Source organism: Physeter macrocephalus, chromosome 14 (genome assembly GCF_002837175.3).
Source record: "Physeter macrocephalus isolate SW-GA chromosome 14, ASM283717v5, whole genome shotgun sequence".
Classification (NCBI taxonomy): domain Eukaryota; kingdom Metazoa; phylum Chordata; class Mammalia; order Artiodactyla; family Physeteridae; genus Physeter; species Physeter macrocephalus.
The window spans coordinates 23,636,392-23,655,271 of NC_041227.1; the positions used below are offsets into that span (position 1 = coordinate 23,636,392).

Here is an 18,880-nt window from a genome sequence, read left to right on the forward strand (position 1 = left end):
AGAAAGAAAGAAAGGAAGGAAGGAAGGAAGGAAGGAAGGAAGGAAGGAAGGAAGGAAGGAAGAAAGAAAGAGGAAAGAGAGGAAAGAAAGGAAAAGAAAGAAAGGAAAAGAAAAAGATAGCCACCTCATGAGGTTGCTCTGAGAATTAAGTGATAATGTACATAAAGGAATGGTTCTCAGCTCTGGAAGACCAGGTCCCATCTCAGACAAATCAAATCAGAATCTCTGGAGGTGGGGCCAGGGCATCAGGAGTTTTCCAAAGGTCCTTAGATGGGTTCTAAGGGGGTATCCAGGACTAACTACTGAAGAAAAGTGCCTGGCTTAGAACCCAGTGTTCATGGTTAAGGTCTCCCAAACCACAGTAGGAGTGTCACCTATCTGTAGGTCATATATATTTTTTCTGTTGTAACAATGGTAAAGTGTCATTTTAGCTGATTCTTCCAATATTGGTACATCTTGATCTTTCAAGTTGCAGGCATTATTGATTGGTTAGCCATTTCAGAAGGAAAGAATTCATTCTCTTTGAACCTCCCGCCAGCCACCACACAATAATTCCTTCCCCTTCCCCTCCCCCCAATAGAGATATACTCAAATTCTGTTACATCAATAGTCAACATTTACAGTACTCAATGTAAATGCTAATCACAGATAAGTCACGTGGTTCATATTCTATGAATCTTTTTTGTTTTTATAGATTTTATTTATTTATTTATTTTTGGCTGTGTTGGGTCTTCGCTGCTGTGCGCGGGCATTCTCTCTAGTTGCAGCAAGTGGGGGCTGCTCTCCGTTACAGTGGGCAGGCTTCTCATCGCGGTGGCTTCTCTTGTTGCTGAGCACAGGCTCTAGGTGCATCGGCTTCAGTAGTTGTGGCACGTGGGCTCCAGTAATGGTGGCGCACAGGCTCTAGAGCACAGGCTCAGTAGTTGTGGCGCACGGGCTTAGTTGCTCCACGGCATGTGGGATCTTCCCAGACCAGGGCTCGAACCCCTGTCCCCTGCATTGGCAGGAGGATTCTTAACCACTGCGCCACCAGGGAAGTCCTTCTATGAATCTTTTTATCTTCCTGAACAAGTTTTTGTTTTTCTTAGAGCTAATAACTGATTTATTCATGTGCTAAGTTTCTTATGTAATTATTTCTAATTCAATCTCAAATTCTCTTCCTGTGGTGTAAATATTTTATAAATTTCCTTTTCTTGAAAAAATCTCCAGCAAGCTGATGGGCTAGTCCAGTCTGAACTGGCTGCTTTCTGGACTATTTCAGCCTGGAATGTCCCACTGTTGTTTGGGACCCTCCCAAATATCCCAGGGATTCCATTCCTCTCTTTTTCGCTTGCATCCTGTTTTATCAATTCCATGTTTTCTCCACTTTATGGTTTACTTCCCTGTGTTGGGGCACATCCTACCCAAATGCGGTAAACACCATGATAAAGGTAGATGGGAGGTGCATTTTTTTCCCCTTAAATTGTGGGTTATTAATCTAACAATTGTTTTGGTTGCATACAGAATTCTTGGTTAAAATAATTTTCCTTTCGTTGTCTTCCAATTTTCAATGATGCTAATTGGTAAATCTGTTTCTTCCACTGTGTTTACTTGATAGACTAGTTCAAGCTGGAATGCTGTCTTTCAGTTCTGGGTAAAATTTAAAAAGTATTTCAGTAACTTTTATTTTTTCTTTCTGTTCACTGTTTCTGAAACTCATGATTTAGATATATGAGTTTGATGGATCCTCTAGGTTTTTAAAAATTTTTTCTCTCTATGGATATTAACAACATATTTTTTAAAGTTTTCCTTTCTCTGAGAAGCTGCTGTTAACTCACATTTGTGCTTCTTGATTTTGGTCTCCACCTTTATTAGACGCTTACCTCTAGAGTTTGGTCATACGAATGCAAGCCACTAAAAAGCTCCATGAAAGCCCCTTGACTGTGGACTTAATTGCAGGCAGCTTTCCCCAAATTGCCTGATTATTGGACTCATTAAACATATATATATTCAGATGCCTGGGTCCTTGAATCATAACCTACAGGGAAAAGTCTAGAATGTGTATTTCTAATAAACACCCAGGTGACTCTCATTCTCAGAAAAACCTGGGGAAAACCAATAGCTGAGTCAGTTTCTTTACTTTTTTTAAAAAAACCAAAACTTTAATTGCAAAATATTAGATGCTAACAAGTTCATAAAAATACTAATGTACAATTTAATGAAAAATTATAAAGTGAAAACACATAAACCTCCAGATTAAGAAAGAAAACACTTTTGGCAACCCCAAATCCCCAAGAAGTGAGTAGTGTAAGCCATAGTAATGTTTAAATAATGCCAGCCGGACTTGTAATCCTGTCCTAATAGCTGATAAAGATGATTAGAGCTCACTCTGCACTCTACATCATCAACATCCTCCATGCCACACACCCAGAGGAAACTATTCTCTGGAATTCTGTGATAATCATTTTCTTGTTTTTCCTATTGTTTTCATACTTATTTGTGTCCTTAAATAAAATACCAAAATACATTCCTTTCATGCATCCCTGAACAAAATCTGTTCCTGAAAATATTGTGAACCACAAATTTTCAGACAGAGGAAACCTACATTCCATTATTTTAAATGGGGAAAATAATAATGTCATCCAAAGTCCATTCAAGTTCTCTCTAAATCACCAAAACACATAAATATTAAATACTTAAATAACAATCCACCAGAGGTTTCTATATAACGTCAAACATTTAAAACACTACTTATCTAACTATTTAAAAGTCACTGGTGAGTATGTTTGTGTGCTATGCCCCAAAACACTGCCCAGTATAGACAGTGCTACTCTAAGTGCTGGTCTGCAAACTATTATTAGTCCATGAAGAGATAAGGAGCTTATGCAGAATGCAAGCAAAACAACTACGTCTCTAAGTGAGCTGCTTAGTGTAGCAGCCTCTTCCTAGAGTGAAGCAAACGGTGCCTGATCCATCCTGTGCAAGCTCCTCGTATCATCACAGACCAGTAACAAGTAGTTTTTGGAGTGGTTTTGGTCCACATCGAGTAGCTCACTTGTTTAGGATATTATGATTTCCTTCTACAATGCATGCAACAAACGTACTAAAAGAGAAATAAACAATGAAATAAAAATACTGGATATGTATAATATGCGTAAATAAAGATACTGAAAGATACTGTTTAAGTCAGACAGATTGATAGTGCCCTGAGAAACCTGAGAGGAGGAAACCCTAGGATCCATGAAGAGGTAAACCTGTAGTGACAATATAATTTATCATCCCAACTGTCCTCATTTTCGAGAGTAAGAGAGGTGCTGGTAATAGTTATGACAGGACGATAGCCATAGTCACCCTAGCTAAACCCTCAATGCAAAGCAATGTTTCTAAACAACACCAGCAAGACCTGTAGTCCTGGCTGGAGAAGAGCCGACTCAGGACCATGGTTTGTGATTTGGGTGGTGAACTTAGGGTAAGTTTCTGTGAGCTGTGACAGGGAGTATTTGTGAAGGTTCAGATGGTGAGAGATACCCGAGAATTAGCTTGAGGTTCCTTTTAAAAGAATTGTACTATAAGTATTTGACGTCCTGCTGTGCTGGATAGTCCACACAATGTTGCTAATCTATGGCTGGCTCAAGAGTCACCTCTGTGGGTAGGGTGGGGGAGAGGAATCCCTTATTTACCAATGTCTTTGCCTCTATTTTTTGGGTAGTCTTTTTGAGACTAATGGCTGTCTTCTGTGGAACATGCTAGGTTTGCCATAAGAGGAGTCATTCTCCAAGGGAAAACTGGGAGCTTGAAGTGGGTGGGTGGGGAAAGAGTCTGATCACAGGTGGCCCCTCATTTAGCCATGCCTTTGGATAGGGTGCCTTTTCAGTTTGGAGGAATACCTATGGTGTCCTGGATGTATCCTGGATTGAGAGCTCAACAATTGTTCATATCTCTGCTGCTTCAGGGTGGGAAAAGGCGGGAAGGCACAATCCAGCTTGGTACAGTAAAACTTTTCATTTTTTTTGTCCAGGCAGAGGTTAATAAATGGTAATTTTCTAGATAGGGAATGGGGAAAACGGGATGGAAGCTGAGGTGAAGCTTTTTAGGGCTACTGTGAGGAATGAATGTGATATACATGAGAGTCCCAAGTACATTCAGCCAGGCTGAATTTAACATCCAAACATTCTTTGATCATCAATCACTCAGCACTTATATACAGTATAGAGTTGAAAACAGAAAATGACAAACATTCTCATTCTATGTGGGGAAGACAGTATTTCTTGAACATGCCAAATGCTGAATCCTTGACATATTTTTTATAATTACCAAGGTCCTTTTAATTCCACAATCTAGTACCATCTTCCTTTTAAAGTAAAATATAAAAAGTCTCAAAAATAAAAAATAACAACAACAACAAAAAAGATATATACAAAGCCTCCCTTGTCAACTGAAGTGATGCTCCCCTTACCATTGCTGAGAGAATCTGCGCTCCCGGGACTGTGCTGCCTGGAAACCAACTCACTCCCTGTTTTCCTCATCTCTGTGTTTTCATTGTATCGTCTTTTCCAGTAGTTGAGTTCTTCACGATCTGATTCCTGACAGCGCCTCAGGACTGCCATGGAGCGCCTTGTTTTCTCTACCATTTCCATAATGCAGTTCAGGGCCTGAGCCAGGCAAGAAGTCAGGCAGAGCCATGGGATGAGGACATTCATACAATCAACATTGAAAATCAAGGACAGGTAAACAAAATATAAAGAATAAAGGTTTAAGAAACTTACAGATTTAGCAATATCAAGTTTATATTTGAAAGGCTTTCTTATTATTTCTCTTTAAATATATACACACAATTTTTAAGATTTCAAAATAATACTTTTTGGATTCTTCATGGTTGAAGCAGCCAGTTTCATCACAATATGGTTCTTTAAAGAGTATGGTGAAAATACATTATATCTCTGCCTAAAGCAGGAGATTTATATAAGAATGCAATCAGAGAATTACATTCAGAGACAACATCACTCAGGAAGGAAAAGCTACTGTATGTATATTTCAAGCAGGTATTACATCTTCTCTTCCCTTTTAATGAGAGGGGAAACTCTCTTTTCCAATGGGGCAGAGTTTACATTCTGTGCCAGTGTACTAATTCTCATTTGTATTTGGAGAAGCTCCATTTATTTCACACTCCATTTATTATACCAGGCCCTGTGATAAGCACCTTGCATATCATTACAACCCCCCATGAATTCAAATAATATAGCATTATTTTTTTTTTAAGATATAAAAGTTAAGGTTAAAAATGGTGAAAGAACCTGCCCATCACAGAGGTAGAAGTGGCAAAGCTGGGACCTAAAACTCATAAGCCTATGTTTTTAACCATTATACAACATGGCTTCACTTGGTTATGACCTCAAGTGATCACCCCACCACAAAGATGTGGGAGTTACTCTTAGCTCTCTAGCTGGGGCAGTAGTAGATAAATCAGCTTTTATTGCAAAGACATTGTAGCTCTGGTTAGTTCACTTCAAGCATACACACTCTTACTCTCAGTAACATTAAGAATTAAAAGTAACAAGTAGTTAGGAAAACTATACACTGTAAGATTCTTACATGATCAAGATGTTTCCATTCATCAGCCCATTCCCTTTCTGTCAAACGGTGGTCTACCAACTCATCTTGATAGCCTCCATTTAGACCTATTAGAAATGAGATTAAATTTGAAGATAGAGGGAAGAATACAGTAAACAGAATTCTACCAAGTAAATACACATACATTCATACCAACTATGAGCACACTATTAAGGCCAATGACTCACAATGATCTAAAACCACAAAATGACATAAAACCAACAAGAAATCACTACTCAGAATGTATTAAAAAACTCCTACAAATCAATTATGAAAGACAAATAGCCCAAAAGCAAAACAGGTAAGAGAAATGAATAAATAGGTATGCTCCAGACAAAAAAGTACAGATGATTCATAAACATATAAAAAGACATTCAAACTTATACGTAGTCACACAGGGTAAATAAAATCTTCACTAAGATGGTTCCACATCTATATATTGGAAAATATTAAATTGTCAATCATACTAAATGTTGGCAAGGTTGTGGCACAATGCAAGCGCTTAATCACCACAAACAGAGCTGGTGCTGTACAAGCACTTGGAAACAACTGAGTATTAACCAAAGTATAATTTTTTGCATGGTTTTTGATATACGTTACTGAAATTTGCATGAATGTAATGACTGTGTGAATCAAGGATATACTGAATTATCCACTATTTTGAAAATCATGTCACACATGGCAACACTGCTCATAGTATCTGAACTGTCAATGTGACACACCTGTTATCAGTCTGAATTTATACCTGTTGTATTCATAGTGATTCTGTATTTGTGCAACCATCTGCTTATTTCATCATATCTTCTTGTGTAGTCATGCCTGAGCACTAATATATTATAAAATACTTTTTTATGTATTATACTTTAGAATATTGATCCTAAAATTATGGGACTAAGGTAGGCTATAGTATCCATAAATTTCATTTTAGGAGAGTAGATTGGGGGAGTGTTACAGTTTATTTGTTTAAAAGTTGGGGGTGGGAAATGATTTGGTAAGAACTACTGTACTAGGGCATACATTTTCAAAAGAGGACTGGGGAAAATTAAGGAATCTATAACCAGCCTGGAAAACAAATGATTGACTGTAAAATAAACCTTCAAGGTAGAGGATTAAAGGTCTTTCAAGTAGAACACTTCAAGATGAAAAAACCTTTTTCTAAAATTGTTAGAAATACAAGGAAAATCTGACCAAGATGCAGTTCTAGCTAGTTTTTAGCATACTTCTCTCTTAGAAGGTAACGAATTCAACTGGCAAAAAATGTGTATGAATATAGAAGAAATCAATAGGAAGGTGAATTTTTAACATAAGAACCATACAGAACAGCTGCTAAGGGAGCCATCATAGCATGCTGGGAATGTACCCAAGCTCTCGGCATCAGAAAACTGGGGTCAGAATCTTGAATCTGTCACTTTCTAGCTATGTGATTCTGGCCATAGTTCTGTCATCATGTATAAAAAGGCATAAACTCCATGGAATCCTAAGTGTGAGGATTAGAAGAGATAATGTACATATACCACAATCTAATTACTTAAGACTCAGTAAATGCTGGCAGCTGAGAACACCACTGCTGTCGTGGCCCACACCATTCAGCTATTACTGCATGAAGGCAGAAAGATGCTAGTGAGTCTAAGTCAGAAGGGGGGACAGGCAAATGTTTTGCAACTTTTTACTCCACAGGGCAACCCACAAATGGAAATGCAGGGCCAATTCTGGAAACTAGCAGCCCTTTGGTTCTCTGCTCTGACATATCTCAGCAGTTAAACTACAAAGAACCTTCTACAGTAACCTTATTTGAGTTTTGACAAGGAGCTTTGCTCAAAACTGATCTTGGGTGAGGTCTGCTAGGGGCCTTTTTGTTTTTTCTTAAATTTAATGGTTGCTGAGGATGCATATGCCAGGCAGTCCAAATGTGACAATTACCCAGCACAGGAGGTGGTGTTCTCTCCGTTTTATTTTTTTAAATAAATTTTTTGGGTTTTTTTGGCTGCATTGGGTGTTCATTTCTGTGTGCTGGCTTTTTCTAGTTGTGGCGAGCACAGGCTACTCTTCGTTGTGGCGCACACACTTCTCATCGCAGTGGCTTCTCTTGTTGAGGAGTATGGGCTCTAGGCGCACAGGCTTCAGTAGTTGCGGTGCATGGGCTCAGTAGCTGTGGCACGCAGGCTCAGTAGTTGTGGCTCGTGGGCTCTAAAGCACAGGCTCAGTAGTCGTGGTACACGGCTTAGTTGCTCCGCGGCATGTGGGATCTTCCCGGTCCAGGGATCCAACCCGTGTCCCTTGCGTTGGCAGGTGGATTCTCAACCACTGTGCCACCAGGGAAGTCCTTCTCCATTTTAGATATGTGTAATCTGAGGCACAGAGAGCCTAAGCAACTTGCATAAGATCACACAGCTAGTTAGAATGCAGAGCCAAGATTTAAATTTAGGTATGCCTTACCTCTGACCTAAATGTCTCTGCACTTTCACCTCTTAAAACCACGTTTTACATCTTTCTTGCTTAATTTTAAAAATTTTATTCTGAAATAAACTCAGACTTACAAAAATGTTGCAAGAATAAAGAATTCTCACAGACCCTTCACCCAGATTTCCTAAACGTGAATATTTTTACCTCATTCGCTTTGTCATTCTCTATTTTCCTTCTGAACCATATCAGAATAAGTAATATCCCTTTATACTTAAATGCTTCATTGTGTATTTCCAAAAATATGTTTAGCCTACTTCTATCATATAATGATAATAGCAACAAGGTATGAATTGAGATCAATTTCAAATGAGAATACTATAACTCTAACATTCTTTTTTATGTATAATATTGTTTTAGCTTATCAGTGGAAAAAAGCAATGATGATAGTATTTTGCTTTATCACGGAGTAGGAAAGAAACCCATGGATTCAATCTGAATTTGAATCATTACCATGCTGCTTATGCCACTTACTAAGATTGTGGTGTCTATCACGAACTTCTCGATGTTCTAGCATCTTGTTGGGTTCACGATATAGGTGGGAAGTTGCAATATCTTCTAAGGTATAGTGCTGAAGAGGTGGAGGAGTAGGATGGAACTGGCCCCCAGGATTCATGAGGGGCACAGTCAGGGCAGGACTGTGCCGGGGAGCAGGGCTAATGGTACACACTCTCTTGGCAGGAGGCTCAGGAGGAATTGTATCTCTTTCAAAACTGCTCTCTTCCCGCCTGTAGAAGAATGGGAAGTACATGTCTGAGCCTGTCAACAAGTGTTCATGCAAACATTGCCCGAGCACCTACTTTGTGCTACGTATTGTGCTGTGCACTTTCACAAACAGGAAGATGATAAGAAAAGGTTTGAGATGAGGCATGAACTGAAAAGTCTTCAGGAGCCAGGCGGATAATGGAAATTACTGATTTATCCCAGCATGAAAAGAGAGGTCAAATCTATCCATAACCAAGCAGAAACGTCTCAACCTCATGAAGCAAAGGAGAAACTAAGATGACAGCATTTTCTTATGTGATAGGACTATGGAGGATTATGGGTTCAACTATATTTAGAAATGTTTCAAGGTCAAATTTGCTACTGTGGAGGTCAGTATTGGAAAGAGACAATTCTCTACACGGGAGAAAAAAGGCTCACATAATTAATATGCTTGTGAATTGGCAGGGTTTTTAGTCATTTGCTTCAATTGTAACACATTTTCCACTGTTATTAAAATGTTGCTTCCTTGACAAACCATAGAAAATAGCGATAGATACTCATACATAAATTTCGAGGATAAATTATATTAATATAATTTCAATCTTCAAAGTAAAGCTGATTCATTAACAGTTATACTTTTACAAGACTTCACGTATCAGAAAAAAATGCCTTGAACAGACAGATTATATTTCTCATGGCTCTGGAGCAGTGGACCCACAGAATGCTCAAAAGTAGAAATTTATCAGCAGGGGTATACAGAGTCATCTAAAGAGTTGAGAAGCATATTGCTGCCTAATGTTGGGACAAAGCAAAACTAAGAGTCCATCCCTACATATTACCACAGTAATCAAGTTCTTTTTCTTTCACAAGTAAAGGGAAAGCTCAGAGTGGTTCCAGAAAAGCAAGGATGACAAAGCTCTTCTCTGCTCACCTCTCTGGACTGGGCCTCTTTCCATTTCCATGCACCTCCATGAGCAGCTCAGAAGAGTCAGCAGGGGATGCAATACTTGTGTTGAGCAGAAGGTGTTCATGCTGAGCCAGGTACTGGGATGGTGTCTGCTTGGCGGCCCGAGCACAGTGCAGCAGTTCTCGCTGCAGCAGAGGCAGGTTTGCCTTGAAAAGAAGAGGCAGGGGCTGGAAGGCAGTTTTCCCAGTGTTGGGCCCTATACACAGGGCTCAGCACCTCAAAAGGCTTTCACGAACAAGATGACACAAAACAAAAGCCCTTCACTCTGTCATTCTAATTTTCATATGCCCCCCTCTGAATAAAGTGACATCCATTACACTGAACTTGAATTACTGTTAACTTGTCTCTTGTCCCCAACAAGATGTAAATCCCCTTAAGGAAGAAACTGCTTTATTACCTTTGTGGCCTAGTACAGAGTCAAAGCTCAATAAAGCTTTGTTGAACATAATTATTTAAAAACTTCAACATTTCTGAAGGCTTCAGTTAGTTAGCAAATTAGTAATGCCTACATGAGAGTAGGAGGAATTCAGTCTTTCCTGTATCATTTTAAGTCCAGGTTTCTCTCTTGTGAATCTAAGCCATTTCTGATAGCACTATTCAACCTTGCCTTCCTGTTCTCTATTACAGCTGCCATGGAATTCCAGAAACAGTGACGATTCTGGCTTAGTTGGAACATGGGGTTTTGAAAAAAGTAACAGGAGTGATGGAAATGAAGGCAACAAACCTTAGACTAGTCTAGGATCTGAGTATACACAGGTTATCCATAGGCAGAATCTAATATTTCTTATTGTGGTGCTCCACTGAGCATGTTTCCTTATTTTGTAAAAGGATAATTATTTATGTACTGATTATTTTTCTTTCTCCTCAAACTTAAACCTCTAACAGGACAAATCATACAAAAAACCCTGTGCATCTTTAAACTTAACTGTTAAGTCCTTCATATTTAAAATATACTTTCCATATTTAAAATATACTTTCCCCATATTTATTTTATTTAAAAAATTATTATATTTCACCCCAAATTTAAAAACTCAGACTGAGCCCATAATAAGTCTTTATCCCAAGGGAAACAGATGAGAAAGTAAAAGGAGAGTTTAATACATGCAAGTAGTCATCCCTTTACCAACAGTTAATTTAGCAGCACCATAATTAGTGACTGTTTTAAAGCAGAAATAAATTGACAAAAACCCAAATGCTAGCCAAAAAGCTGCCAAACAACCTACCTCATGCTGTTTTCCAAAATAACAAGAGTTAAGAATAGAGAATTTGATGATATAAAACACTTTTAAGTCTGTTCTATAACCTCAATCTTGTAGCAACTGTAAAAACTTAATTGAAAAAAAAATCATGCCAGATCTTTACATTTGTGACATGTGCCCTCTGATGAATTTTTAAATATGCTAATCATTTCCTATTAACACACATTTCCCAAATCTCTCTGATTCTGGAGTCTTGGGGGAAATAATTATCTACTGGCTCTGATACACAGAAAAGAGACCAAGATAGAACACACAGCTGTTTCAAGGCTGAAAAAGGCACCACAGACTGCTCTGAGAGGCCAAGGAGTCAATGCCATCAGAACAGAGCCCAACACAGGCTGTGCACTGAGACATATGCATTTTCCTGCATGACTATAACGCTCTAATTTTAAAAGTTTTAAAAAACCAGAATCAGTACTTCAGCTAAGATGACCCACCTTTTTGATGCATTACATTTTCTTACGAAATAAAGGTAAAGTAAAAGAAGGTAAAAGGGGCATATTTATTTTGTCAAGACAAAACTGAAGATATTATGTGAGTACTCATATAAAAGAGAGAAAACAAATTTCTACAAATACTGTACTGACAAAAGTCAAAATACAGGGAGTTCCCTGGTGGCACAGTGGTTAAGAATCTGCCTGCCAACACAGGGGACACGGGTTCAAGCCCTGGTCCGGGAAGATCCCACATGCTGCGGAGCAACTAAGCCCGTGTGCCACAACTACTGAGCCTGTGCTCTAGAGCCTGGAAACTACAACTACTGAGCCCGCAAACTACAACTACTGAGCCTGCATGCCACAACTACTGAAGCCCGCGCACCTAGAGCCCGTGCCCCGCAACAACAGAAGCCACCGCAATGAGAAGCCCCCGCATCGCAACAAAGAGTAGCCCCCACTTGCTGAAACCAGAGAAAGCCCGAGCGTGGCAACGAAGACCCAATGCAGCCAAAAATAAATAAATTAATATTTTTTTAAAAGTCAAAATACAAAAAAATTGAGCTCAGTTTTTTTTGTATAGTCTACTACTAATGAAAAGAATAGAATTCATTTGATAGGGAGGGATTGAGGAGAAAACATTTTTAGCTTATTTGGGGTTCAAAGTTAGTGTTCCAAATTACCAAATCGATTACAAATGTTCATCTCCAGGGCTTTGCAAAACAATGTGGTGGGCTGGATACGGGTCATAAGTTTCCAGACTATGCCTGGTCTAGAATACATTGTTATCTGACTCTAGTCATTCATTGCCTTTGACCTATTTTATAGGACTGCAACTTACACATAACCAGTTGCAAAGCAAAAAACTTGTTGTCTATGAACATGCATAGAATTACATGCATAGGGGTTCTAGAGACTTCGCTTGCCCACTGCGGAAGAAGCCAATTTTACTTTTGTTTGCATATTCTTATCAATAATCCTGACCTATAATGTCTGTTCTTTGGCTTCTCCCCTGAACAGGTTATAACACCTTACAGATTCCCTCATTAATAATGAATTAAATAAAATCTATGACACAGGTTCATTTTCTAAAACCTGTATGAGTCATAATGTTACCTGTTTTTAAAAATTGTTTAATGGGAAAAATAGTAACTTTACAGTGGGAAAGCATGGTGGACACCACCTTTACCAACTGATCAAAGTCCACATCACCAATTATGAGACAAATTAACATCTATGTCTCCTGATAGCATGCAGTAATACCACCTACCTGCTATTTCTGCCTAAAATGCATAACCTCATTCTCATCATGAAGAAGTATCAGAAAAATCCAAATTGAAACGTATGCTATAAAATAACTATCCTGTACTCTTCAAAACTGTCCAAATCATAAAAGACTGAGAAGCTGTTCCAGATTAAAATGGACTGAAGAGATATGACAATGTAATCCAACATGTGATCCTGAATTAGATACAGGACCAAAAAAAATGACATTTTGTTAAAAAGGACATTTGTGGGACATCTGGTGAAATATGAATAAGGTCTATAGATAATAGTGTTATAAATATCAGTGTTAATTTCTTGATTTGATAATTATACTAAAGTATCAGTATTTAGATGTATCATGTCTGCAGCTTACCCTGAAACATTTCTGAGGAAAAAATAAATGGAAAGAAAAGAGAATAATAATGCAGATGTGATAAAATATCAACATTTGGAGGATCTGAATTTTATTGTACCATCTTGAAACTTCTTTGTGAGCATGAAATTATTTCAAAATAAAAAGGTTTTTTTTGTGTGTGTGTGGTATGCGGGCCTCCCTCTGTTGTGGCCTCTCCCGTTGCGGGGCACAGGCTCCGGACGCGCAGGCTCAGCGGCCATGGCTCACGGGCCCAGCCGCTCCGCGGCATGTGGGATCCTCCCAGACCGGGGCGCGAACCCGGTTCCCCTGCATCGGCAGGCGGACGCGCAACCACCGCGCCACCAGGGAAGCCCAGGTTTTTTTTTTTAAAGAAGCATATTATATATAAATTTAATACTGGCTCACCTATCAGGTACGCATAATAATTTTACACAGTGTCCCCAAAAGTTATGTTCCAGGGGACATTAATTCCAGAGGACGTAATTAGAAACTAGACTAACTGGGGGGAGGAGAGTAGTAAACACTGCCTTCCCACATGCTCCTGTCCTAAGGGTTAGTCCTAACTTACAAAGGCCTCTGTTTTGAGAGCCTCCTCCCATAACACACACTCTTCACCCCCTGGCCACAACCAAAAGACTGTGTCCAGTTACTTCCTCTGCTAAGAGCCCAACCTCCATGCCATGCGCACCTCCATCCCACTCTACTCCTGTTCCCTGCCTCCCCACCTGCTCCTTCTGTGTGTCACCAACAGTGTCTGCACACAGACCACGACTCAAGCCTTTTGCAACTCTCATCTCATCAAGCATAAAGCTTATTCGCAAACCACTCACACTTCTGTAGCAGCCCCAAATAAAATAAAGATATAAAATGTGGCAAGCTGCCCTGATGTAGATCATAGAATAGGGATCAGTAACAGATCTTGAGGAAATGTTGAAGATAAATTACATTCCAGTAGTTATCTCATAAAAATTACCTTGAGGAATGGAATAACAAAAGGACGGAGAGGAAAGTTCGTAGCCTCTTGGAGCTTGCAATGGAATTCTTCAATTGTTACTGTTGAGTTCTGAAAAGATAAATAGCATTGTTCAACTTCTAAAACTGGACAGTGTTCTAACATAAATCTGATAGTGCTGAACCCTTTGAAATAATAAGGAAAAGGATAACTCCAAGAGCACTATTGTGAACTCAAATCCCTCTCAAAGGTTAACCAAATTCTGTTTCCTTTATGAAAGAAATTCAGCCTCCTTGATTTTCTTCTCTACTACCCCAAATCTAACAAATTCCCCTCTATGCTCAGCAGCCTGGGCAGAATAGGGCATTGCCTTCCTCTCATGAAGAGAGGCACTCAGGTTGCTTGTATTGAGGGGTGACTTGTGATGAACAAGTCACCTCAGGTACAGGTAACCAAGCTTACAGTCTTTCCAGCTGAACAGTTCCCAAATCAGTCCAGCATATCAACTTAATGACTCAGAGCCTCACGTCTTCAGAAGTTCATTTCTTCATTGGTTCTGCCTACCTCCTAGCATCAGTTCCCTAAATCTTCTAAATCGGAAGTTAACAACAAAAAAAGATGCCTTCTACCTTCCAGTGGTCTGTTTGCAAATCAGAACACCTCCAAATGGGCAGAATTCCACTGGTTAGATTTTAGGATTCCCATGAAAGTTATCAGCACTTCCCCTGCATTTTTTCAGGTCTTTCTTTAAACTAAGATTCTCAGCTCCTTTGCTAAGAGGAATGTACCAATACAAATATTTTCTTCAAAGTTCACAAAATATTTTTATTTTTACTTTAATTCCCTAAAACACAGCAAACTAATAAGTTCAAGACAAAACAAAATAAAACATCCATCTGAATTCTTGCTTGCCTGAAAGAACAATGATGACTTCTAGGATTTATTTTTATAAAATCATCAAGTGTTCAAAGATGTAACATGTACCACACAAATTATTCATCAGCAAAATACTGTTTCTTAACAAGAAGAAATGGAAAACATATAGGTCCTCAACACAAAACTGCATTAAAAACTGTAATACCATCATACATCATACTGCTTAAGGTGGAGGGCAGATTTGTATGCATTGAAGAAAGGTGTCTATAATATACTAAGTGAAAAACCAGAAAACATAGCAGTATATTCCAACAATCCATTTTTGAAAATAACACACATACATTTATATAGTATTTTAAGTGTCTGGAAGGACAATTATAACAGTAGTTATTTCTGGATGTGAAATTATGTTGGATTTTCCAAATGTATCATACAATATTGAGAAAAAACTAAAATATTTGCCTTTGGGAAAAAAGAGCGTATCAAATTTAACCATGTTAAATGAAAATGTTTGTACAGTTTACCCCATTTCATACCAAAAATGTTCTTTTAAACCTTAGCTGAGTGCTTGTTTTAAGTAAATGACAGGTATACAATGCAACCAACTCTACCGGCAATCGGGAATAAAAATTAAGTGTAAGAGAATGCTATTCACTCCTTACTACAAATAATGCAATCAAGCCTCAAACAGTAAACACAAGTAGATTAAATCTATGGAAAGACTGAAGGAAATGACTAAGTTTTCTTATGGATGGACAAAGGAGGGAAAAGATTAACTTAAGTTAGAGAAACGGACTCAAGGCTATATCTACTATAGATGCCAGGCAATCCTCTATCTGAGAGGGAAGATAGGCCATTGTTCTGTTATCCTTCCCTCTCATTCAATTACTTAATAAATAAGAGCAGTTTGTTTCCTCATAGTCTAGTGGGAAAACTGAAAAGTAAGCCATTCATTACAGTATGATCATATTACATGTGTGCAGGACACTACTGGCATGCAGACTTAAGGGGACAAGGAAGGCTTTACAGAAGCGCCATCTGAAGAAGTGAAAGTACAGCCTTGAGAAAGATGCTTCTGAGGAAGACAGAATGTAAGAATGCAAAGTATGAGGGGAATCTAGTCCACTGGATCCTAAGGGCAACACTTATAGAGCTCTTACAAGACAATGGGTATAGATAGGCCACCAGACTAAAATTTTTTTTATCTTTTAAGATTTTGAAATAATGATAATCATAGGAAGTTGCAAAAAATAGCACAGATAGGTTCCTCTGTATCCCGCACCAAGGTTCTCCCAATGTTTATATTTTATGTAATTATAGTGCAATATCAAAACTAGGAAACTGGGCTTCCCTGGTGGCACAGTGGTTGAGAGTCCGCCTGCCGATGCAGGGAACACGGGTTCGTGCCCCTGTCTGGGAAGATCCCATATGCCGCGGAGCGGCTAGGCTCGTGAGCCATGGCCGCTGAGCCTGCGCGTCCGGAGCCTGTGCTCCGCAATGGGAGAGGCCACAACAGTGAGAGAACCACGTATCGCTTAAAAAAAAAAAACTAGGAAACTACCATGGTAATATGTGTGTATAGTTCTATGCCATTTTATGGCATGTGTACATTCACGTTATCACCAATGAAATCAAGACCAAGAAGTACAGAAACCCTATCTACCTTTATCTTCCCCGGTTTATAATAATAATTGTCTTAAATATTTCCTTTATATATACAGACAACCATAACAGACAAGGTTATAATTTTTGCTTCAACCATCAAACATAATTTAGACAACCCAAGAGAAGTTAAGTCTATTGTATTTACCTATATTTTTGCTTCAACCATCAAACATAATTTAGACAACCCAAGAGAAGTAAAGTCTATTGTATTTACCTATATTTTTACTCTTTCCATTTTTCCTTCACCTATCCTGATATTTCAAGATTCCTTCTTTTATGGTTCCTTTCTGTTTCAAGAAGCTCTTTTATAGCTTTTCTTTTTTTTTTTTTTTTTTTTCTGGCCGTGCCCTGCAGCTTGTGGGATCTTAGTTTCCCAACCGGGGATTGAACCTGGGCCCTCGGCAGTGACAGCCTGGCACTGGACCGCCAGGGAATTCCCTAGCCATTATTTTAGTGTAGGTCTGCTGAAGACAAATTCTCTTAGCTTTACTTCATGTGAAAATATTTTGATCCTTCTACCCTTCATTCCAGAAGGATATTTTTTGATAGATACAAGATTCTGGATTGACAATCTTTTCTCCCAGCACTTGAAAAATATGCCACTTCCTTCTGGCATCCATGGTTACTGATGCTTTCTCTGTTGCTTTCAAGATTTTGGGGGATGGGATGGGATGTCTTTTTGTTGTTGTTTTTTTTTTGGCCACACCACAGGGCTTGTGGGATTCCAGTTCCCTGACCAGGAATTGAACCTGGGCCCTCAGCAGTGAGAACTTGGGAGTCCTAATCACTGGACAACAAGGGAATTCCTGGGATGGGATGTCTTCTTTGAGGTCTGCTCAGTCTTTTTGAATCCGTAGGCTTGAATCTTTTGTTAAATTTGGGAACTTTTCAGGCATTATTTCAGCCCCACATTCTTTCCCTCCTCCTACTGTGACTCAGATCTTTTGTTATACTCTTTTAAATCCCTGAGGTTCTGTTCATGTTTTTTTTACTTATTTTCTGTATGTTGTTTAGATTGGGTAGTGGACTTCCCAATAAATAGACTGGGTAGTTTTCTATCGTTCCAGCTTCAAGTTCACTGATTCTTTCTTCTGTTCTCTACAGTCTATTATTGAGTCCATCACTGAGTTGTTTTTTTGTTTTTTTAAAATTTTTATTTATTTATTTGGCTGCATTGGGTCTTTGTTGCTGCGCGGGCTTTCTCTAGTCATTGTGAGTGGGGGTCGCTCTTTGTTGCGGTGCCTGGGCTTCTCCTTGCGGTGGCTTCTCTTGTTGCAGAGCATGGGCTTCAGGCACGCAGGCTCAGCAGTTGTGGCATGCGGGCTCAGTGGTTGTGGCACACTGGCTCTAGAGCACAGGCTCAGTAGGTGTGGCTCACGGGCTTCGTTGCTCCGTGGCATGTGGGATCTTCCAGGACCAGGGCTCGAACCCATGTCCCCTGCATTCACAGGCAGATTCTTATCCACTGTGCCACCAGGGAAGTCCCCATCACTGAGTTTTTAATTTCATTATTATATTTGTCAGTTCTTAACTTTCCATTTAGTTCTTCTTTATATCTTCTATTTCCTTGGTGAGGCTTTCTATTTCTTCATTTGTGTTGATAACTGCTCACTGAAGCATTTTTATGATGGCTGCATCAAAACCCATCATCACATATTTCAAACATCTGGGTCATCTTAACTGATGTTTGTTGGTTACCTTTTCTCATTCCACTTGAGATGGTCAGTTCTTGGTATGACAAGTGATTTTCTGCTGTATCCTGGATGTTTTGGGTTCCGTGTTGTAAGACTCCAGATCTTTTATCTACATCTTCTATTTTCAAGGCATTCTCTGATAGTGTGCCATTGGGAAGAGAAGAATCTTTGATGTTGTCAGGTGGGGTATAATCCCAGGCTCCCCACTCAACCTCTGTTGATTTGTAGAAGGAAAGAGGGGTTCCCTACTGCTGGGCAGGGATGGGAGCTCAGGCTCCCCAATAGGCCTTGTAGGGGAGGGGGAAGGGTGTACATTATTGTGTTTTTTTTCCTGAGGTGTTTGACTGCCACAGAGTGATTTCTGTCCAAAAGTTTTCTATATTGCTTGGTTGCTCCTTTTCTAGTCCTTTGGCTAGAAAGAGGTGGGGTTTTTTTTTTGTGGGTTTTGGTTTGTTTGCTTTTTGTCTGTGCTCATTAGTATTTCCATAATACTGGCTTCTCCAGACCACAGTCCAGGATATACGATCACAGCACAAAGTCAAGGGAACTCACTGCTGTGTACTTCCTTGAGTCTCAAGGTCACTAGCCAATCTGCCTTCTTCTCTCCATCTTTCAGAGTCTTCTTACTTTTGTTGTA

The 18,880-nt window shown here is 39.2% G+C and overlaps 1 protein-coding gene across 1 annotated transcript in view; it reads right to left on the bottom strand.

Moving 5' to 3' along the window:
• LOC102994031 (protein CBFA2T2) overlaps window positions 1-18,880 on the bottom strand; it is a 106,331-nt gene that overhangs the window by 11,657 nt on the left and 75,794 nt on the right. The window contains exons 4-8 of the mRNA XM_055090911.1: window positions 14,030-14,119; window positions 9,686-9,867; window positions 8,524-8,777; window positions 5,572-5,657; window positions 4,436-4,631 (exon numbers count right to left, since the gene is read on the bottom strand). Coding sequence (XP_054946886.1) covers window positions 4,436-4,631; window positions 5,572-5,657; window positions 8,524-8,777; window positions 9,686-9,867; window positions 14,030-14,119 — 808 coding nt within the window. The remainder of the gene's footprint in view (window positions 1-4,435; window positions 4,632-5,571; window positions 5,658-8,523; window positions 8,778-9,685; window positions 9,868-14,029; window positions 14,120-18,880) is intronic.